At 45.6% G+C, this 23184-nt stretch overlaps 1 protein-coding gene and 1 long non-coding RNA gene across 3 annotated transcripts; one reads left to right on the top strand and one right to left on the bottom strand.

Moving 5' to 3' along the window:
- The first annotated feature begins 6127 nt into the window (after positions 1-6127).
- LOC123157013 (L-type lectin-domain containing receptor kinase IX.1-like) lies at positions 6128-8314 on the top strand. Its single transcript, XM_044575235.1, has 3 exons — positions 6128-6896; positions 6991-7522; positions 7594-8314. Exons 1-3 carry the CDS (start codon positions 6128-6130, stop codon positions 8225-8227), a joined length of 1935 nt encoding a protein of 644 aa, XP_044431170.1. The 3' UTR covers positions 8228-8314.
- A 3504-nt stretch (positions 8315-11818) lies between these two features.
- On the bottom strand, positions 11819-16248 carry LOC123156589 (uncharacterized). Of its 2 annotated transcripts, XR_006478212.1 has the most exons (7): positions 15577-16248; positions 15346-15404; positions 15057-15239; positions 14737-14814; positions 14024-14280; positions 13578-13808; positions 11819-12496 (listed from the first exon to the last, which is right to left on the bottom strand). It is a non-coding gene; the product is annotated as an uncharacterized lncRNA (long non-coding RNA). The 2 variants fall into 2 exon arrangements; XR_006478213.1 differs by lacking the exon at positions 13578-13808 and having other exon boundaries at positions 15577-16246.
- Positions 16249-23184: the final 6936 nt, after the last annotated feature.

Below are 23184 nucleotides of genomic sequence, written 5' to 3' on the forward strand. Positions count from 1 at the left end.
ACATAGAGTGGGACTGATGCCCTTAAGATCGTCAAGAGTATATCCAATAGTAGCTCAGTTCTTCCTTGGAACTTTCAATAATCTTTCTTCTTAATGTTCTGAAAGGTTAGCACTAAGAATTACAGGATATATCTTTTTCTCATCAAGATAAGCATATTTCAAAGTGTCTGGGAATTGTTTTAATTCAAACACAGGATCACCTTTAGGTGGAGGAGGACCTCCTAGAGTTTTAATAGGCAAATTGTGTTTAAGCAGAGGTTGTTGTTCGAACAAGATTCTATCTATTTCATTTCTTTCGTGCATATGCAAATCATTTTCATGGTCTAGCAGATATTGTTCCAAAGGATCAGTAGGAGGTACAACAATAGAATCAAGACCAATAATTTCATCCTTACTAGGCAATTCCCTTTTATGAGGTTTTCTACTAAACCTGGACAAATTAAATTCATGAGACTCATCACAAAAGCTAACATCGACAATTTGTTTCTCACAATCTATTTTAGCATTAACAGTGTTCAAGAAAGGTCTACCAAAGATAATGGGACAAAAATCATCTTCTGGGAACCAAGAATAAGAAAAACCATAGGGTATTTTATTTTCCCACACAAGACTTCAACACCTAACAATCCCAAGTGGTGTGATGGTGTCTCTATTAGCAAGTTTAATAGTAACATCTATTTCTTCTATTTCAGCGGGTGCTATGTCATTCATAATTTCCTGATATAAGGTAAAAGGAATAGCACTCGCACTAGCACCTATGTCACATAAACCATGATAATAGTGATCTCCTATCTTAACTGAGACAACAGGCATGCCAACAACAGGTCTATGTTTATCTTTTTCATCGGTTTGGGCAATTCTAGCAGCTTCATCACAGAAGTAAATAACATGTCCATCTAAATTTTCAACCAAGAGATCTTTAACCATAGCAACACTAGGTTCTACCTTGATTTGGTCAGCTGGTTTAGGTGCTCTAATATTACTTTTATTGACCACAGTTGAAACTTTAGCATGTTCCTTCATCCTAGCAGGGAAAGGTGGTTTTTCAATATAAGCAGTAGGAACAACTGGATCAATAATAGTTTCATCTTTAGCTATTACTGGTTCTTTAGTTTCTTCTTTAATAGGTGGGTGATATTTAAACCACTTCTCCTTAGGGATATCAACATGAGTAGCAAAAGATTCATAAAAGGAGGCTACTATCTCAAAGTCAAGTCCATATTTAGTGCTAAACTTTTGGAAAGCATCGGTATTCATAAAAGATTTAACACAATCATACTTAAGCTTAATACCTGACTCTTACCTTCATCGAGTTCCCAATCTTCAGAGTTCCGTTTAATTCTTTCTAGCAAATCCCACAGGAATTCAATAGTCTTCTTCATAAAGGAACCAGTACAAGAAGTATCGAGCATGGATCGATCATCATGAGAAAGCCGAGCATAAAAATTCTGAATGATAATTTCTTTCGAGAGCTCATGATTGGGGCATGAACATAACATTCACTTAAGCCTCCCACAAGCTAGAGCGATACTTTCTCCTTCACGATGCCAAAAATTATATATATAATTCCGATCACGATGAACTAGATGCATAGGATATTTTTTTTGATGGAATTCCAATTTCAACCAATTCCAATTTCGAAGATCTAATGTCATCGCGTAGCCTATACCATGCCAATGCTTTTATCTTCAAAGATAAAGGGAAAACCTTCTTCTTAGCTTCATCTCCAGGTAAACCTGCAAGCTTAAACAATCCACAAATTTCTTCCACATATATCAAGTGCATATCGGGATGTTCGGTTCCATCTCCTGCATAAGGATTAGCTATAGTAGTTGTTCTATCATACCCGAAGGAATTTCATATTCAGTGTTTTTAGCAGGTGCAGTAGGTTGAGGGGTGACTAATTGTGGTCCGGTCGAGGTGAAGATACCCCTAACAAACCCCTCAAAGGATTGTTTTCCATAGTAACAAGTGACAGTAAATTTCATCACATAGTAATAATTTTTCCTTACCAAGAGCGCTTCACTCCCCGACAATGGCACCAGAAAAGAGCCTTGATGACCCAAAAGTATAGGGGATCAATCGTAGTCCTTTCGATAACTATGAGTGCTGAACCCAACGAGGAGCATAAGGAAATGACAAGTGGTTTTCAGCAAGGTATTCTCTGCAAGCACATAAATTATAAGTATTGAGTAGTTTGATAGCAAGATAATCTGTAACGAGCAAGTAATGGTAATGGTGACCAAAGTGCAGCAAGATATCCCAATCCTTTTGAGGCAAAGGACGGGCCAAAATGGTCACTTATGATAAGCAAAGCGTTCTTGAGGACACATGGGAATTTCATCTAGTCACTTTCATCATGTTGATTTGATTTGTGTTCGCTACTTTGATAATTTGATATGTGGGTGGACCGATGCTTAGGTGCTGTTATTACTTGAACAAACCTCATACTTATGATTAACCCCCTCGCGAGCATCCGCAACTGCGAGCAAAGTATTAAGAATAAATTCTAACCATAGCATTAAAGTTTTGGATCCAAATCAGTCCCTTACGGAATAGCGCATAAACTAGGTTTTAAGCTTCTGTCACTCTCACAACCCATCCTCTAATAACTACTCCACAATGCATTCCCTTAGGCCCAAATATGGTGAAGTGTCATGTAGTCGCCGTTCACATGACACCACTAAGGGAATCACAACATACATACCATCAAAATATCGAACACATATAAAATTCACATGATTACTTGCAACAAGATTTCTCCCGTGACCTCAAGAATAAAAGTAACTAATCACAAATGATAATCATGCTCAAGATCAGAGGGGTATTAAATAGCATATTGGACCTGCACATATAATTTCCACCAAATAAACCATATAGTAATCAACTACAAGATGTAATCAACACTACTAGTCACCCACAAGTACCAATCTATAGTTCCGGTACAAAGATTGAACACAAGAGATGAACTAGGATTTGGGAGGAGATGGTGTTGTTGAAGATGTTGATGAAAATTGCCCTCCCCAACATGGGAGAGTTGTTGGTGATGATGATGACGATGATTTCCCCCTCCAGGAGGGAAGTTCCCCCGCCGGAATCGCTCCGCCGGAGGGCAAAAGTGCTCCTGCCCAGGTTCCGCCTCGAGATGGCGGCGCTTCGTCCCGAAAGTCCTCCCCTTATTTTTTCTAGGTCAAAATGACTTATATACCAGAAGAGGGGCACATGAGGTGGGCTGGGCTGAGCACAACCCACCAGGGCGCGCCTGGGGGTCCTAGCGCACCCTGGTGTCTTGTGCTCACCAGGTGGCTCCTCTCCGGTAGTTATTTGCTCCAATATTTCTTATTTATTCCATAAAAATTCCTCGTGAAGTTTCAGCTCATTTGGAGTTGTGCAGAATAGGTAGTCTGACGTAGCTTTTTCAGGTCCAGATTTCCAGCTGCCGAAATTCTCCCTCTTTGTGTGAACCTTGCATATTATGAGAGAAAAGGCATTAGAATTACTCCAAAAAGCATTATTATGCATAAAAACATCATAAATAATAGTAGGTAAACATGATGCAAAATGGACGTATCAGTGCACCCTTCTACATGACCGGCCGACCCTAGGGGAAGGAAAGGGGAGGGGTGGCCCCTCCTGCCATTCCCTCCTCTTACCTTCCTCCCACACTCATATATGAAAGGGGGCGGCTTGGGGAAGTCCCCAAGTAGGATTCGACCCAGCTTGGGGCGCCCCTTGGCCTCTCCCCTCTCCCCCCACCTACATATATGTGGGAGGGGCGCCAAGCACAACCACGACAATTGCTTAGCCTCTTGCGGCGCCCCCTCCACCGTTTACACCCTCGGCCATATTTTCGTAGTGCTTAGGCGAAGCCCTGTGGAGATAACTTCACCATCACCGTTACCACACCGTCATGTTGTCGGAATTCATCCACTACTTCGCCATCTTGCTGGATCAAAAAGGCGAGGACGTCACCGAGCTGAACGTGTGCTGAACTCGGAAGTGTCGTACATTCGGTACTCGATCGGTTGGAGCGCAAAGAAGTTTGACTACATCAACCGCATTAACAAACACTTCCGCTTACGGTCTACGAGGGTACATAGACACACTCTCCCCCTCGTTGCTATGCATCTCCTTGATAGATTTTGCGTGTGCGTAGAATTTTTTATTTATTTTCCATGAACGTTTCCCAACACCTCCTCCTTCCATGCTCTGTTGGTGCGCCGCCGGCTGCGGGGATGGCCTCCTTGCGTCCCTGTGGGGCTTGGTGCTTCTCTGCGCTCGCGCTGGTGCGGCGGCTCCTTTGTCCCAGCCTAGAGTGGGCTGGTCGGGTCCTGCCAGATCTTGCTGCTATCGATCTGAGGGCTCGGGTCCATGACTGTAGACCGTGGTCGACGGGAGCAAGGGACGAGCAGCGCGGGGTCATCCAGAGGCGTAAAGGCTGTCCCTTTTATCTCGTTTCTTTGATGGGCGGTGAAGATGGCTCGGCGGGGCTTAGAGGCATCGAGATCCGGGATGCCGGGCCGGCAGCCCTGGAAGGTGGACTGCGCGGTCAGCTCTTCTACGAGCAACGTTGTGGTGGTCATGGCATTCCTCCTTGGCTATGCGGGCAGCAAGGAGAGAGACAGCAGGGATCCTGGCGATGGCGTTGCTTCAGCAGTGGAATCGTCCAGATTGTGTTGTGGAGGCTTGTTTTGGTGGCGTGAGATTTTCTTCGGGTGAAAGCTCAGCGTTTGGCGCCGACAGCGGCGATGCCTGTGGGTGCATGTCCCTCTTGGGGGCGTTCTTGTGGTAACTCACCTCGCGTCAAGGCTCCGAGTGAAAACCCTTGATCGTGTCTTCTGTCTCGACGGCGGCAGCTTGTTGCGTCGTCACCCTCTTGGGGGCCTCGTTGTGGAGTGTAGGTGCCCTCCGGTTGTGTTTCTTTGACATCAGCGGCGAGCTCGGATCCTATCTCGAAGCTCTTTCAGCTCTGGGCTTGGGGCGGTCCCGGCAGTTTCCTATCCTTTACACGCGAGTCGAGGGCATCGCTCTCTGTCCTTGTTGTCTGCAGGTAGGATCGGTGCTCCATGGTCCGGAGCGAGAGGGCAGGGGTGCCCTTTCCAGCGACAACTTGGTGTATGTGTTGCATCGATGTCCGGTGGTTTCTCATGGAGGCACGGTCTCTCTTCTAGTTACTAGCCTCGGGTGTGTCTTGATGGAGTGTGGGCACTCTTGTAATCTTGTTTTATCTTTGATCTGCTATGTACACTCATCACTTTGTATCGGTTCGGCCGTGTTGCTTTTTCGGTAATTACTTGTCACTCAAACGGCTGTATCTAGCACTAAAATATGTTTAAATACATCAATTTCATCGACAACTAATTCCTACGGAGGGAGTATGTATTTGTAGGTTTCAACTATGATCTAGATTTATAATCTGATGGCCCAAGGGTCTTTGTTGATGCATTTATAGTTGGGCCTGATGATGAGAGGCAATGAAGTAGAAACATGAAAATAGCCCCAACCATAAAATGCAACCTACCTGTTGTTGTTTCTCCGTCTGTCAATCATATGAATCAAGAGTAGAAGACTGATGATGAGAGGCAATGAAGTAGAAACTGATATTTCGGTTTTAGTTCTCATATTATTACTCCAAAACATTCATGTTCTATACAACCTAATTTTTCTGAAATATATTGTAAAACATTCCGTCAATGACGTGAGGGTATCTAGTAAAAAATACTTCCTTCGTCCCACAATATAAGAACGTTTTTGACACTACATTAGTGTAAAAAAACGTTCTTCTATTATGAGACGGAGGGAGTAGTAATCACCACCTTCGGCAACCAGACGTCCATGTCAATAGATGTCATGGCTTACACTGTCAGCATTGGTGCATCCGTCACCGGAATAGCTGCATGCATGCATTCCTCACAGAACGAATACTAAACGCGCATTGTAGTGCCCTCCGACGGCTTGCTTGTTGATTTCTTTCTTAATTTGATCTAAATTCTCTTCTTAGTAGCAAGTAGTATAAATAAAAGACTCGCCTGTCAATGCCAGCACCAATTCCAAAGCCTGGCGCTCACTGAATTTCGATGTCATGGCAATCGACAAGCTAGAAGAAACACACTCTGGCCAGCCAGCCATGGCTCCGCGCCGCCTCCTGCTCCTGGCCGTGGCCGCCTCGCTCGGCGCAGCAGCTAGTGCTGCCGCCTCTGTTGACTACACACCGTATGTCCGGGCTTCCGTCTGCTCGGACAGCAACTACACCGACGGCAGCCCGTACGAGGTCCAGCTCGACAACCTTCTCCACGACCTCCGGGACGGCGCAATTGGGAATGGCGGCTTCTTCCAGACCGACAAGGGCCACTGGCCCACCCAGGTATACGGCCAGGCCATGTGCTACGTCGACTGCGACTGGTCAATGTGTGAGTTCTGCCTGCAGGTGGCGCCGTCCTACGTGATGACCAAAGGATGCCCGAACAACAAAAGGGGCGCCGTCATGTATGACTGCTGCTACCAACGCTACTCAGACGAGCAATTCTTCGGCCACGCCGACTTCTTCGAACATGGGATGAACGCACAAGGTGGGAGCAACGGCGACGACGCGGTCCCCATGAACAAGACAATGTGGGAGCTGGTGACCGGGCTCATAGCGGAGGCCGCGGGGTCGCCGCGGCGGATAGCCAACGGGAGCCAGACGTACATGGACTCGAGAGGTAACTCCCAGGTGATGTACGGCCTGGTGCAGTGCGCCCTAGGCTTTTCGCCGAGAGAGTGCACCAACTGTCTTAACACCACACTGGCGAGCATGCCCGGAAACGCCACCACCGCTAAGTTCAGGAGGTACGGCTGCTACATCACCCACGCGCCCGATCCCATCGACGTTTCCACGCCTCGTCCGCAATCTGCAGGTGAGGTCCTTTTTCAAAATATACGTTGTACGGTAATCTTCATAGACGCCTTCATGCATTTTCGTTGAGCTCTTTTCGTTTGTGCATTGATCAGGAGGTCCGCGCCGCCCAAACCGACGGCTCGTCGTGGCGGTGTGCGCCGCTTCGGGTTCCGTCTTCCTGTTGATCTGCATCAGCATCTCGGTACGGCTCCTTTTGCGCCGGCCAGAGAGAAGAACTAACTCTCCCAGGGTGTCTATCGAAGACGATAAGGCCATGGAAGACGAGTTCAGGGAAGGGACCGGGCCCAGGCGATTCCGCTACAGCGAGCTGGCAGCTGCCACGGGCAACTTCTCGGAAGTCAAGAAGCTCGGGGAAGGCGGGTTTGGCCCAGTGTACAGAGGGTTCCTCAAGGACCTGGGAATCGAGGTGGCTATCAAGAGAGTGTCCAAGGACTCTAAGCAGGGGAGGAAGGAGTACGCCTCCGAGGTGAGGGTAATAAGCCGGCTTCGGCACCGTAATCTCGTGCAGATCATTGGCTGGTGCCACGCCGGCGGCGAGCTCCTCCTAGTCTACGAGCTGATGCCCAAGGGCAGTCTCGATCTTCACCTTTACAGTGCGGACAATGTCCTATGGTGGCCAGTCAGGTCAGGCGACCTTCCAGCTGTTTGTTCGAATCTCATGATTGCTTCACATCTAATGGTCGGTTATGGTTCAGGCATAGGATCGTGCTGGGGATCGGCTCTGCGCTTCTCTACCTACACCAGGAGTGGGAGCAGTGCGTCCTGCACAGGGACATCAAGACGAGCAATGTGATGCTGGACGCTTCGTTCAACGCCAAGCTCGGCGACTTCGGGCTCGCCAGGCTCGTCGACCACGACAGAGGGTCGCACACGACGGAGCTCGCCGGCACGCTGGGGTACATGGACCCCGAGTGCACCGTCACCGGCAGAGCCAGCACCGAGTCGGATGTCTACAGCTTCGGCGTTGTGTTACTTGAGATCGCGTGCGGACGGAGGCCTACCACGGCTCGACCCAACGGCACGCTCATCCACCTGGCACAGCGGGTGTCAGAGCTGCACGGGCAAGGGAGGATACTTGACGCGGCCGACCCACGGCTGGATGGCAACTTCGATCTCCAAGAGATGGAGCGCGTGCTGGTCGTCGGCCTCTGGTGCGCGTGCCACGACCAGAGCCTAAGGCCGTCCATAAGGCAGGCTATCAACGTGCTACGGCTGGAGGCGCCCCTCCCCGAGAGGATGCCGCCGGTTGGCCAAGCGGCCGGCCCTCTTCCCATGCCGGACTCCGATAGTACGGGTCACAGCTCCAGCTCCACTCAACAGCTAATATGATGGATGTTACTGTGTCCTCGGTTGCATTTGCAATCACACGCTCGCTTCAGTTTGGACAGTTTGGAGTACAAAAGAAAGGACAGAGCTACGGAGACGTCAGACTTGTGTTAACCCGCACAAGCATCTGTCCTTTTTTTGCAGTACAAACATCTTTGAGTCATCGTTACCCGAGCACCCTCAAGAACACAAACAAGCTTGAACGTGCTTTCCTTTGGTCCGGATCAGACAATACAATGGGGTCAAGTGGAAGGTCAACTGGGATTTGGTTTGTCGTTCTTTTGAGCGGGGAGGACTCGACGAGCTCAACACTACTAAATTCGCAAGAGCGCTCCGCCTAAGATGGCTTTGGTTCGATGGACGGACCCTCAAAATTGTGGGTTAGTTTGGGCAACCCATGTGACGAACAAGATCATAACCTCTTCTATGCTTCGACAACTATCATCATTGGGAATGGTGCGAAGACGCCATTTTGGGATGCGCCATGGATAGATAACCGGAAGCCCAAGGACATTGCTCCCCTCTGGACATCGAGGAAACATTGGAAGATAAAGGAGGCTCTTTCTGATGAGACTTGAGTGTCCAAGGTCAAGCTGTCAGCGAATTTCACCTTCGAGGACATCCGCCAATTTGTGACCCTCCCGAGAACCATCCATGGCTTTCAGCTTGACCCTCATGCCGGGATGAGATTGTGTGTACGCACACAAACGATGGGCATTACTTCGTGACTTCCGCTTACACGGCCGAATTCATGGGCACCTCCTACTCCCCATGGAGCATGCAGTGTGGAAATCCCCCCACCCCGTCCCCCCAAAGTCAAATTCTTCGCTTGGTTGGCCACTCAAGAAAGGCAATAGGTTGGCCAAGCGAGGCTGGCCGATTTGTGGGATTTCCCCTCTTTGCAAGCGAGAGCAGGAATCCGGTGCGCATCTTTTCTTCAAGTGTCGCTTCACTAAGCGGCTTTGGAGCTTGGTTTCACTTGGTGAGCATCGACACCGACTATTGGCATCTTGAGAGGTCCGTCAAGGTCTGGTGGGTCAAGCAGCCGGACTCCTCCAACCCCGATAGAAAGGCAATAGCTTCCATCACCATGCTTGTGTTTTGGGACTATTTAGAACGAAAGAAATGCATGGATTTTCCGCAACAACAGTGTGCCGCTGTTGATTTTGCGACGCGCCTTGAAAGATGAAGCTCGGCTCTGGGTGACCGCGGGCGCAAAGAAATTAGGTGTCATCTTATCAGGAGAGTAATGACATTGTCTGTTGGGTCTTGTAACTTTCAAGAGTTATCTCTGTCTTACAGCATCTACAAACGGAACCGACATATCCTCCTAAAATGTCTGGGCGGCCTGCCTAGTCACTACCCAGATAGAAAAAACCACCCAATCGGACCTATCATACTCAGCCCAAATGCCCAGGCTGACCGGCACCGCCATACCCAACCCATATGTGGGGCGGATATAGGGACGCCCTGACACTCCGCCATATTGGACCCAACATGACGGGACCATCCCTAATCGACTTCAGATTGACCAAGTCCACCAAATCGACTGCATCCCTCGCGTGTTCGCCCTCAATTTCCTGCGTCTGCGCCGCCTCGCTCCTTCGCCCTTGCTTCAGCTTCGCATCGCTGCTCCTGTTTGCCATCGTATATGTCGCCGCCGAGCACCTTGTCAGCAATCCTCGGCATGTATGATGGCTTGGAGGAATTTATGGGGCTCCCGACCGTAGCTACCAGTTGCAAGACAGATAACGTTAGCCGAAGGGAGCACCACCGGAAGCAGTAAGCATGAAGCTACGGGGAAGGTAGTAGTGGAGAGAGCTGGTGTGGAGATGGTCGCTGAAGAGATGGACCTGGGTGCGTCAGGTCTGGTGACTCAATCAATCTGTCGGTCATGTCCGCGGGAAGGAAGAACTTGTTAGCAGAGTTTGGCTCTATTCTGGCCTCCCAGTGACCGGGCATCTCGGGTAGCTTTCCGAAAGACACTTACGGTGTAGTACACCGGGGGTGGCCTCTCCAAGGGGAGTCTGGCAGCAGGCCTACCACTGGGCCCGGAAGTCCCACCAAGGAGCTAGAGATAGGAAGTAGGAGCCCGAAGAATCGTGTAGAATTCTGGAGACCATCTTGGCCCCAAGGTCAAGATGATGGCGTCCAAGGTTGGATCTTGTAAAAATTTAAGCCCCCACCGTTTATATAAGGTGGAGGCTATGGAGCTCTCAATACCGTCTGCTCTTGTAGCAGTAGAAAAACACATCTCCCCATTGTAATCCCTTCTACAAGATATCCCACCGTGAATACAAACACAAAGCAGGATGTAGGGTGTTACTCCTCACTAGAGGCCCAAACCTGGGTAAATTGTGTGGGCGGTCTCCATTCTGGTACTTTCGGTCATGTTCGCCACCCTAATGCGGGTAGTGACGACTTTCCGCTCCTTCATTTGGCGCGCCAGGCACGGGCTACGCTAGTCGGAGAACGAATCCATATTGGAGAATTATACATGGCCGGCGATTTCTTGCCAGACCAAACCTTCGCGCCCTCCCTCCATCAACTACATCGGCTTTGAGAACATCGAGTTCCTGTTATTCGACGAGCACGACGACACAACGACCATCCATGTCTATCCATATCCAGTGGTGAAAAAAGTAGCGTCAATCTGGACCGATCTCGGGGTGGCTGGACCTTCATCAACCCGCCAGCCCGTGCGAACAGGAAGAAGGTTGCTCTTCTATTGAACCCTTCAATGGCGAAAGTAGCAACTCTGGCAACTCTGGAAATAGCCGAGGGCCTCTTCCTTCTACCCTGCCAATGTCGCATGGAGGAGACACCGTGACTGGTCGCATCAACCCCCTATGTCCCCCCAACATGTTTGATGAAATGACCCAAAGTTAAAAAAAACTTTCTTCGACTTTTTCATTCTTTGTCATGCGATTCTACATTACACAATTATGATGCGATGTGCATGTATGTTCTTCAAATTTGGTATATGTAGTGTGGATGATCAGTCTTTTTGGAGTTCACAAATGTTGCATCTCAAAATTTTGCCTCTCAAGAATATGAAAGACAAGATGATCCCCTTCTTGACATGGATGATGGGAGTTTTCTTGATGCGGCTCCAAAGGAAGACATGGAAACTATGCTACCAAAGAGGATAAATTGTTATGTGAAGCATGGAAGAAAATGAATCTTGATTCGGTCATCGGTGTTGAGCAACCAATGTCAACATATTGGCACTGTATCCATGAGTACTTCAATGCACACAACACTAGTGCCATCCATTGAAAGCAATCTTTGATCCGACATCGGTGGTCAACTACATCATCAGATTGTCAAAAGTTGGCGGCTAGCTTGGCACACGTTCAGCGTATGAACCAAAGTGGTAGAAATCTCCAAGATAATGTGATTGCTTGTTTCAAATTAAACAATTATTTCTTCATCTCTTGTATACCTAACTTCTGCTCTCACTTGTGGTATGTAGGTGAAGATGCTCAAGAATTGTAGAAGGGCGAGGAAAAAAGGCACAAAGAAGATAGGCTAACTATTCACTTTGCACATTTGTTATTTGTAGCTTGAAAATGAGGAGAAGTGGAAGAACTATGAGTAAAACAAAGTTCCTTACAAGAAGGAAAAATTGATTGGAGATGCAACACAAGTTGGTCATGATGGTGCATGAAGTGCCAATGATGGAAAAAGAAGCCCCACTCGCAACTCGGTTGCTCCTAAGAAGAGGCATTAGCATGAGGTCTATGTGCTCTGGTACCACATAATATTTGTGAAAGAGAACATGCAACCACATATGGTGTAATACTAGCGGTTGGGGCGCGCCCATGGCGCGCCGCCTGACACGGCAACTGTGCGGTGCCAGGTAAACTCCCGCCCTTTTCAATGGTTTTCATGCTGATTGATTCCCTGATGTATGGCTTATCCAAAAGTGAACCAAATTCAGCAAATAAACAAGCAATGTCCGTCTTCACGTCCACTCCGGCATCCCCGTCACTCTTCGGCGTCTCATAGATTGAGAACCCCTGTCCGCCATGGTGCAGCCAGTCATGCGCCTGCGGCCTGCAGCTGTGCCGCAGTCTCTTGACCAGGAGTACCGCGCTACCAGAGCACTGACAGTCGCAGCAGCCAGCACGGCTGATTGGCGCCTTCCTCCTTGTCTTGTATCAACTTCGATGCTACACTTGAAGGATGTCTGCGGCGACTCCAAGGTTGTCTGCTCTACAGTAGGTGGTGCCTCAACCGCTTTCTGGCTCTGTTCCCACTTTGATCAGCCTGCGACAACAACAATTCTTACACAACCAGTACATTATCAAAAGATGAGAATAGATAGTTGCTTTGGCCAAACACGAGGTGAAAGGAAATGTAGAGCATCTGATTTTGCATGGCACACAAGACATTCAGGTTGTGTTTAAGTAGAATAGTTCAATTCTTTTCTATTTTTGCCAATACAAGGAACAGTCTGAATCTTGTTTATAAAATTAACGATCCAGACTAATTAAGCTAGAAGGAAACATGCCCAAAGGAAATCCTTACAGCCACTAGAAACAACAATTCTTGCATCATCCAAATATCAAAATTCATTGTGCATAGCAGGCAGGTCGAATTATTAAGGAGAAGCGAAGAGAAGCTCAAAAGAAATCCTTACTGTTAGCGCCCGTAACACACAAGTTCCCCATAGCTTTTCCACGGCTCTCCCCACAGAATTCCCGTGCAATCAAAATCAATAACCAATCACCATGCCATAAATCAACAGTACATAGTTAAGTCTTAGAGCATACAGAGGTTTTCGTATTAGAAATAAATAAAAATGATAATATTCATATGCAGCACATATCTCAACCTAGCAAGTACCGACAAGGAAGGAGGGGTCAGGTTGGGGAGGATCTCGTCGAGCGCAGCCACTAAATACGCCATCATTATAACTGAGAGTAAAAAAAGCCTTAACTTCGATGATCTAATGCAAGTATTCCCCTAGTGCAGAAGCAAACCAACAAAGAACAGAGATTTGCATCAATGTCGCATGTTCAAGTGTTCAACAATCTCTCCAGTGACTGACATATTCTTATCCACGGGCTGGAATCAACAAAGTATATCCAATGGATAGTGCTGAAGCCATACACTAAAATCTAAAATACGAAGACATGTTCCAGAAAACGAATTCAGTTTGCAAGAAAATACATTCCTCTAACAGAGACCTGAAAAACACGAACATTTTCAGTTTGCAAACGCATACCAACAAACAGGAAGAGGCCAGCAACAAACAAGAACATAGCAGACTTGCAGATTAACTGAGGCTTCACTACCTTAAACCGAAAAAGAAAATAAAGATATCACAGGGGAAGTTTGAATGTACCCAATTCATCATAGCATCCCCCACCGAGCCTCCTTTGCTTCGTGAGGAAGAGAAGTAGGGGAGGTGTTATCTGACACCTACGAATAGTTCGTCTCCTTGCGCTGACATGGACGTAGCGGCAATGAATCGAAAGACCAATCGGAACACGCACTACAACAGCCAAATGAACCAATCGTAAATGGAGCCGAATAACTTTTCCTAAGCCAGCGTCACGAGAGAGTAGCCTGCACCCTGCAAGCCAAATTGTTTTCCTCACTTCTGAACCCACACTGTCTTGAACAATGTTCCGCATCACCAATGCAGATGTATCAAACAGATCGTCCAAATTGTAAACATCAACAAATTCAGTTTTTTGTTGCTCCGCACCGACTATACGACCTTAATACCGACGGAGTTGCATAAAGTAAGAAACACAGAGACATGAAAGCAATTTGCAGTCTCAGTACCTCTCGCCTTTGAGGTTGTCGTCGAAGCCTCCGTCATCCCCAAGACCCTCCTTTGGTGTTCCGCTCGCTTAAGCTCACATAGTACACAGAGGAAACACAACATTCAGCAGTCAGCAGTCCATAACTACCATATACACATCGAATCCGATCTGACGGCGCAAGAAAGATTCAAAATCCACTCACCCTGTCGTGATTGTCGTGGTTGACCAGGAGTCCAGGAAGGCTTCCCCAAGAAGGCTTTGGCACATGAGCGAATCCTGAACCAGACAAACACCAGAAGAAACAGAACATCACCATGCCAATCAGAAAACGAGAGGCCCAAGGAAGATCAAAGAAACACCACAACAACCTAATCGACTATATCTCTTCTTTAATAATTTCTTTTCTTTGTAATTCTAATTTTTCAACATGGCAGAAGGATTTATCCCTATCTAATCTTGCAGATGTAAATTTAGTGTGTGCCATACAAGTTAATACCCCCAGCCTAAAATCTGAGAAGTGCAAAAACAAAAAAACTGAGAAAGTTCCCTTGTTTATTCTATGTTTTTGTCGAACTGGCTAAATCATCTGTAGGCAGTACAACTCTTACGCCGCCTACAAGAACTGAACTTCCCCGGCCACCTCACAAATGTAGGACAAGTTAGGCAAGCAACAATATATTGAGGATGAAACATATGCTTATCGATACATGAGTTGAGAAACCAATCATATACCTTCAGATTTAGCGAAGCAATTATCCTAGAAAGATCTTAAGCCTGGAGAGCTCTTCAACTGAATGAAAAACAACAAGTCTGCATATCAATCAACAACATAAGAGACAGTTTGATAGCAAATCCAGCAGTAAACAAAAAACACTCTGCTAATTCTTAATATCATAAACCTGTAAGATTTGTACACACAAAGCAATGTCAGTTATTCTTACGCCAAATTAGTATTACCACCAACATAGTACTACATCGACTAAAGAAGATCATTTCAACATGAATAAGATGAACCATAAAGAATTAATTAAGGTGTAAATGCAGGCACATACCTCTGCTTATAGAAGTGTCTCTTCCAGTAATCTCTTCCACAGCTTGATTACAGATCTAAGCTTCTACTCCCTCCGTTCGAAATTACTTGTCTCGGAAATGGATGTATGTAGAACTAAAATATGTCTAGATACATCCACTTCTGCGACAAGTAATTCCGAACGGAGGGAGTATGTAGCATGCACCTGAGAGCCAGACAAGGCAATGATGAGCATTGATATATTAAGAAATATATTCCTTCAAGTCAGAGGCAGAAAAAAGAGAACACTCATTCAGTTACCATTTTCTAACCTTTAAATTCCCACTCCTCTTCCACGAAAAGGATGCTAACTCGATAATATTGTTACTCCCTGTCATAAGAATGATAGTATTTAGACACCAAGAAATGTCAGGTTGCTGGATTAGTTCAAGGGACACTTCAGACAGCCAAAATAACAATAGCACGCACGCATCAGACTCCTCTCTGTTTTTGCGTGGCTGTAGAGAAGGATGTGGAGGTCCTGGAGGACGGTGTGATCTCACCTGATAGGACGCGAAGAAGAGGGGTGCGGAAGGAGGCGGCTGCGTGTGACGAAGATGGTGCGGGGATGGAGGCGGCAGCGCTCGGACCACCACCGATGCAGCCCGGACCCTTCTGCCACTTTGCGGATGCGGCTGCGTGTTCCGTCCGCTTAAGATAAGGACCGTGAGTGAAGAAGACCGAACGGTGCGTGATGGAAGTAGCCGGGAGGCATCGGCGGCAGGGCCGAACCGTCTTCCTCGCTGGCTCTGTGTTCCCCATATTCCTCAACGTTGACCAGAGGGGAAGGGGCACTACGGTCGACGAGACCAGAAGGGGAGGAGAGATGCGATGGCGGGTGCCGGCCGGCGATCCTCTCCCATCCGCCACTGCATCTCCCTCTCCTCTTTCCTCTATCTTTCTCCCTCCTCTCCTTCCTTCTCTCTCTCCCTCATCTTCTCTCACTTCTGCAGGTACCGGTCCATGGCGCTGGATTAAATCGAGCGCCCCCACCATAGCACTAGGCCTGCAGGTCGCCGCCGCTGCCGGAGATGCCCAGCGCTGTGCCCGCACGCCTCTGATCCGGCGGGACCCCCTACTCCTCCACCTCCATCGAGAAGACCAGGCAGTGGCTGACGAGGGAGGAGGGACTGCTGCGAGTTTGCTTCTGTTGCGTGGTAGAGCATATTTGCTTCGTATTTACCCGGTGGAGGTGTTATCGTGGGACGGCTTTACCTCGACACAGTAAAAGGGAGATGTAGATGTCGCGAGGAGGCGCCATTTGCGCGACCGTTAATGGGTTTAATTAATAATGACTATCAATCAAATACTAGCTACATCAAATTGGTGACTGACTACTCAGCAGTGGTATTGAGGATAAAGATAAAAGATCATGTAATATCTTACTAAAATTTTAAGAGCTCATGTCAAAGAATAGCAGTACTTGGTATCAAAACAATTAAATACTAGTGAGTTGTATGTGCTTTGCACGTGAGGTATTAGTGCACTACAACAAGCCACAATATTTACATATGCATAATGAAAAATGCAGAGTTGTCCCTGATGATAGTTGAATTAATTTTAAGAAAGTAATTTGTACCCACATATTGCATTGTACATGATATATTAAATGTATGGACCTTAAGAACAAAATTTCACGAGCATGCATAGTTGGTCTAGGACGCCCCATAAAAATAGCTAGTGTTGTGATATTTGGTCAAAACTATCTGAATGCTACATAGGCTTCAAGAAGTGCTTGATAATAAGTCTTTCACCTTGGAAAAAAATTCACAAGGTAATCTCATAAATGACAACACTTGTATGCAAGAGAAAGAAAACTACTGGAGCAAAAGCATGCATGAAGAGTCTAGGAAAGAGGAGTGTCCGGATATAGTAGAACGGGCAACTACACTGCATATTATAATGTGTTTACATCAGATTTTCTATTCATTCATTGGAAACTTCTAGATACTATTACACGTGTCACAATCTAATGAATGAATAGGAAATCGAACGGTCGTCAATGTTGGGATTTGCCATCTCTCTGCCATCAAATCTAGTACATCCAACGATCCATATTCAAAGTTATTCCTAATAGGAGTATAGGTATCTGATGTCACACTGAGAATAAAAAAGTGGTGTTGCATTACTTAGATATTATTATCATGGTGGGATAAGACAAAAAAATTATAGCTTTTCTTGAGCCGTTTGGGGGTATTTTTCTTAATAAAGCCCTCTCCAAACAAATTCCTTCACAAAGTAACCGAAGGCTGGGGGCAGTAGTGCCCCCCCCCCCCCAAGTTTCAACATAGGTCTAATGTCTGTTAGTGTAGTTTGATACCGCCGTTGTGTATTTCCGAGACAACATCCTATACTTGTGAGTAACCCAGTGCACACAATTTGTCGTGCCGGAAATATGATGAAGCTGTGTTGTGGCCAGCGCGTACCAGATCAACTTGCACCCACCTCTTTGGTTTCACATTTCTGTTTTCAGGCGGACGTGGGAGTATCCCATGCTTGCCAACAATCTTTGATCCTTCACCGGCTTTGAGGAGCATGTTTTGCTGGCTGGACCTCGAGTCCTTGTAGCCTGTTGCAGCGGTTGTGTCGAACGGCACCGCCACGCACGCAGGGACGGGCACGTGCACATGGGGAGGGACCGAGTGGACAACACAAGTGCTCATGAGGAACACCGCTAGGGTGAAAAGAACGCCGACGACCCGTGCTCCCCAGCTCCCTAATGTTCGTCCTGCAAGCACACAACAATGACACACACAAGCACAAAGTACAACAAGGTGAGCAGCCATCCAACACATTAATGTCACTCACGAGATGCTAGTGCTAGTGCTCCACTACTAACCCTAGGGCGCCCCTCCTCCTCCTCCCTTCCCCCCTATATATAAGGGGTAGAGGGAGGGCAGCCGCACCCATCTATGCCACGGCACTGCCCTCTCTCTCCTTCGTAGTCCATCTTCTTCTCTGTTTGGCTTGGCGAAGCCCTGCTGAGATTTCTTCACCACCACGCCCTCGTGCTGCCAGAGAACTCGAGCTACTACTTCATCATCGCTCGGTGGATGAAGGAGGTGAAGACGTCATCAAGCCGTACATGTGTTGAACGCGGAGGTGCCATCCGTTCGACACTTGGATCGGAGTTCGCAGGACGGATCATGATTGGACCGCAAAGACGTTCAACTACATCAACCGCGTTTCTTAATGCTTCTGCTTAACGATCTACAAGGGTATGTAGATACAATCTCTCCTCTCGTAGATGTTCATCTCCTAGATTGGTCTTGGTGAGCATAGGAAATGTTTTGTTTCCCATGTAACGTTCCCTAACATTTTCCACCACATGCTTTCTCATTAACAGACTTCCTACACGACTCCGTCAGATGAAAACACCACTTGCACTCTTGTTGAATGAAATTCCTGATTACGCGTTTCTCAAGGTCTTTGGGTGTGCGTGTTGGCCACATCTTCGTCCATATAACCAACGCAAGTTGGAGTTTCGATCTAAACAGTGCGTGTTTCTTGGTTATAGTTCTCTTCATAAAGGGTCAAGTGTCTTCATGTTCCCTCTATCCGCATCTACATCTGTCGTGATGTGGTGTTTGATGAGAATGTTTTTCCTTTTTTCGCACTTCCACTCACTTCCATCACTCCCACTGCATTTGAGATATCTGTTTTACCTTTGCCTGGTCAATTTGTAGATGCTGCGTATACCCCCTTGTTGATACCTAACCATGGTGCTGGTACTGGGCGAGGAGCACACCTCGAGCTTCTGGATGAGCAGCCGCCCGCGTCACCTCGAGCGTCCGCTGATGGGTGTGCACGGGACGTCGATCGGGGCTGCATGTCCCATGCACCCGCTCATGACGCCCTCCCGTCACCTGGCTCGTCGACGGAGCTGGTCGAGCCGGGCCCCACCTCTTCGGTCCAAGGTGGGACTGGCCCCACATCGACCAAGCAAGCCCGTTTGGCCCCGCGTGGGCTTGCCCCGACGCCCGTGTTGGCCGAGCCGGCGTCCATGCCATCCTCGCCAGGCCGTTTGCCTGGCCCGACTGGCTCTCCCATGCTACCGGACGTGTCACCGGTGCACGTGGCTCATGAGCCTGGGGAGCAGTCTATGTCATCATCGCCATCTTCATAGAGTCTGTCTCTGACGCCACCTCCGCCACCTACCGCTATTCTGCATCCTCGTACGCACAATCAGAGTGGTATTGTTTGGTCGAAGGAGCGCACTAACGGCATGGTTGTGTGGATTGCGGCGTGTATGGCACACGCAGACGCTGACCCCACTGCTGAGCCTCTGCATTTTCAGGCGGCTCTTCGGATTCCTCATTTGTGGTGCACTGCCTGATTACCACTATAGCTAGACGGACGCCACATATACCAACCCAGGAAATCACTCTGGCATGCGCGTTTACAACAAGTATCATGAACACAGGCATTTCTATTAATGGATATATAAGTCTGTCATAAAATTACACAAGAGTGATGGCTGTGGAAAAGCTCTATCTAAGGCATCATGGTCTTGGTGCGGCTCCAATCCACAGGGATATGACTGGGGGTTACTATTCTAGCACGCGAACGCTCCGGCTCCTCGCTGACGAAAGACGGATCCTTATGTGAAATTGGCAACATTGAAGGCCGCTGAGTACTTTTGAATGTACTTGCAAGCAGACCAAACCAACATATACACCAAGCAATGCAATCCATGGCATTCAAGCATGCACTTGTTATTAGAGCAATATTAAATATCACGACACGCCATATCTAGCTAGCAATATTAATTATCATGTCATAGCAGGGTTATCTAGCAAGATAACTACTGAAGTAAATACAGTAAGGTAAAGCATATCAGGTAAATAATCAATCCTCTGAACATTCCCATAATCCAATTCTGATCTGATCCAAGTCAAATCCAAGTCCCGTGGTCATCCGACCAATCATCTATAGCCATCGCATGGCTAACATTCATATCCCCGACATCAATTGATGTCCATGCATCTGTACTACAAGTCTGACAAACCTTATCATTCTTTGGTTACATCTTAGCAATAACATTATATGGTTTATTCCTCCGGACTCGACACTGACCAAATAGTGTGACGTAGTATGAACTGTGCCTAATACCGAGGACGCGGCTATTCGAATAGATTCTTACACCACAAGAAATATGTCAACTTGTGACCTTCTCTTAGTGACCCCAGCTGAATTGGTCGTAAATCCACACCCATTTCGCTTGGAAGGGCTCAAACTCTGAAATTGCCTTACACCACATGGTCATAAAGCATACAACAATGGTCGACGACCTTATTTCTATCTAATTACGACCAATATAAATGGTCATGAGGTTGTGAACGTGGATGCATTAGTACTTAAGGTGTTGTTCTTCGTGGGCTTGGGCCTCCGTGGAATAAGACCACCTCCTTCTTTTTAATTATTTTTTGTGTGTGCCATGTAGGCCTCGGCCCATCCAGGAAGAAATGTGGAATGCCCTCATATTTCTAAAAAAACATATATTTGGCCCAACAAAAAAATGGGGAAATAACAAGTTTTTCATTATTACCATTTGGTAAGGATGGTCAGTTATCTGAAAAAAAACAAGTTTTCATTATTGTCTAAAAAACAAGTTTTTCATTGTATATCTCAAAAATGGTTTTTCCTTATAGAAAAATCTCGAAACCAATTAAACAATAGAAAACCATAAGAATAGGAAAATAATGAACTCCTTCGTGAATCGTGCTATATGGTTTAGCAATTAGAAAACTAAACATGTAATTCAAAAAAATGTTAATGTTAATATGTATTTCAAAAAATTTAATCATGTGTTTAAAAAACTAAATATGTGTATTTGAAAAGTTTCATGCATATAAAAAATAATAATCATAAAGAATATTAGATATGTATAAAAAAATTCATGTGTATGAAAAAATAGTCATCAGTATGTATACAGGGAACTTTTACAATATATATTACGGTATCCAAAACGATCAAGGTGCCCAGGCACCTAGGTGTCCCATCTATTTTACCTATATATATATATTACGCGTTACCCTTTTTGAACTGACGGTTTCAAATGGTTGTACTGATATTTTCGAAGCAGTTGAACTGATGCTTTATCGAAACGGGGCGTGTAATATATCGTTGGAAAGCTCTTGACAACCATATTTCAAGTATATTGAACGTTTTTGCAAAATCATTATGGTTTAAGAGCAGTTTTGAAAATATCATTTTTTCAAAACCGAAAACATGAATCGTATTTTGGACTCAATTTTCAAACAGTTTGTCGGAATTGAGCAAATAAGATGGCGTTGGAAAGCTGGTGAAAATACGCATCTTCCATATATGTATTGTTTTTTCTAATTCTATATGATTTAAAAGTAATTTGAAAAACGGTGAAATTTTGGGCGAAACGTATTTTCGCGATTTTTTACAAATAGTTTGTTGGATTGACGCAAATGATAAGGCGTTGGAAAACTACGGAAAATGCACAACTTTTTTGTATTTAAATGTTTTTCTAATTTCTTACAGTTTAAAAACGAATTCGAATACGGTCAAATTTGATTTTGAACGCGATTTTTTTTAAATTTGTCGAAATGGGGCAAATAATATAATGTTGGATAGCTATCGAAAATGCGGAACTTAGTCATGTTGAACGTTTTCTCAAATTCATAACCATTCAAGAGTAATTTTGAATATGGTGAGACCCATCATGTTGTTTTCCTGTCAGGAAAAACAGAGTACTGATGTATGTGTATGTTTGTACTGATGCATTTCTCACAGAGCAATTTTGAATGGTACCGGGGAAAGAGTGTACTTGAACGGATGTCTGTATGGTTTTGTACTGAGCGTGTCTTTACGTACTAGACTTTACTCTGTATTTTCGGTATGATTTTCCTCGTCACTTCTCAATGACATCATCATGCCCGAACTTGCATAGTTTATACTGTTGAACTGACTGATATTTTTAATAAAACGGAAATGTTTTGTGTTTTCTTTTGAACTCAACATTTTTTGCAACGATATTCTGGACTTCTTTCATTTTACCACTTGTACTTTTCCTATTTAGAATTTCCATGGTTTATTTTTTTGAGCTTTTTTCCAAACTTATCTAGGACGTCGTGTTCAACTCTTTCCTGTACTTATATGCTAGTAATAATAGAACATTTCCCATACAATTTTTGTCCATTTGTGGACATCAACCAAAATAGGCAGGAGAGAGCACTATGAAACTGATCATTGTTTTCGACCGAACTATTATGTTCTTCTTTTCCAAGAACTTATTTTTATACATATGAGCAAACATCCCATGTTTCTCAACTTCGAACTTTATTTTCATTTTCCTCTAAACTTGTTGTATATTTGAGTATGAACTGATGCAAATATAAACTTTGTCGAATTGCTTCAAATATTTTTGTATAGCACACGCACAAACCTGATAAGCATATGTACAAGTACATATTAAAAACTTCTGCGTTTTTAAAAATCAAATCAAGGTTTCAAATGAATCTACATATAATGGATCATTCAATGTTTTGTACTATTTAAAAAAAATAAAAGAACCAAATCTGGATACATAGTTTGCAGATCACATCACATATACCAAATAATTATTCCTGTAAAAACAGCAAATGTTTATTCTATAAAAGAAGGATCCAGCAGGAAAGGTACATCCGTACACATATCTCCAATCAACAATGTTCAACACATATTTGCTGACACATATTTGTTATACAATAGGTCCCACTGCAAACCACAAGTTAATTACTTCCCTCCAGAACATGGACAAATCCTAGAGCAACCTGAACTGAATGAAGAAACAGTTTTTATTCCTCTGGTGGCCTGCGTGGACCAAAACGCGCCCGTGATCTTTTTCTTCCTCTGAACTTATGGTCTTTTTTAGTTGAAACTGATGTAGACATTTTTCGTTGAACTATTGCGGAGTTTTGAGTAGTAGACGCACCACCTGACAAGGCAATGTACAAGTTCTTGTAAAAAGGACAACCAAGTTAATGTAGAGTAATATCATAAGTTCAAAAATAAAAAATAAAAAAAGTTTTATACTGTTTTTGCTATAACAACTAAGTTAATGTATGCCATGGGGCTGGACTAGGACAACGCGGCATATC

Source organism: Triticum aestivum, chromosome 7B (genome assembly GCF_018294505.1).
Source record: "Triticum aestivum cultivar Chinese Spring chromosome 7B, IWGSC CS RefSeq v2.1, whole genome shotgun sequence".
Taxonomy (NCBI): Eukaryota; Viridiplantae; Streptophyta; class Magnoliopsida; order Poales; family Poaceae; genus Triticum; species Triticum aestivum.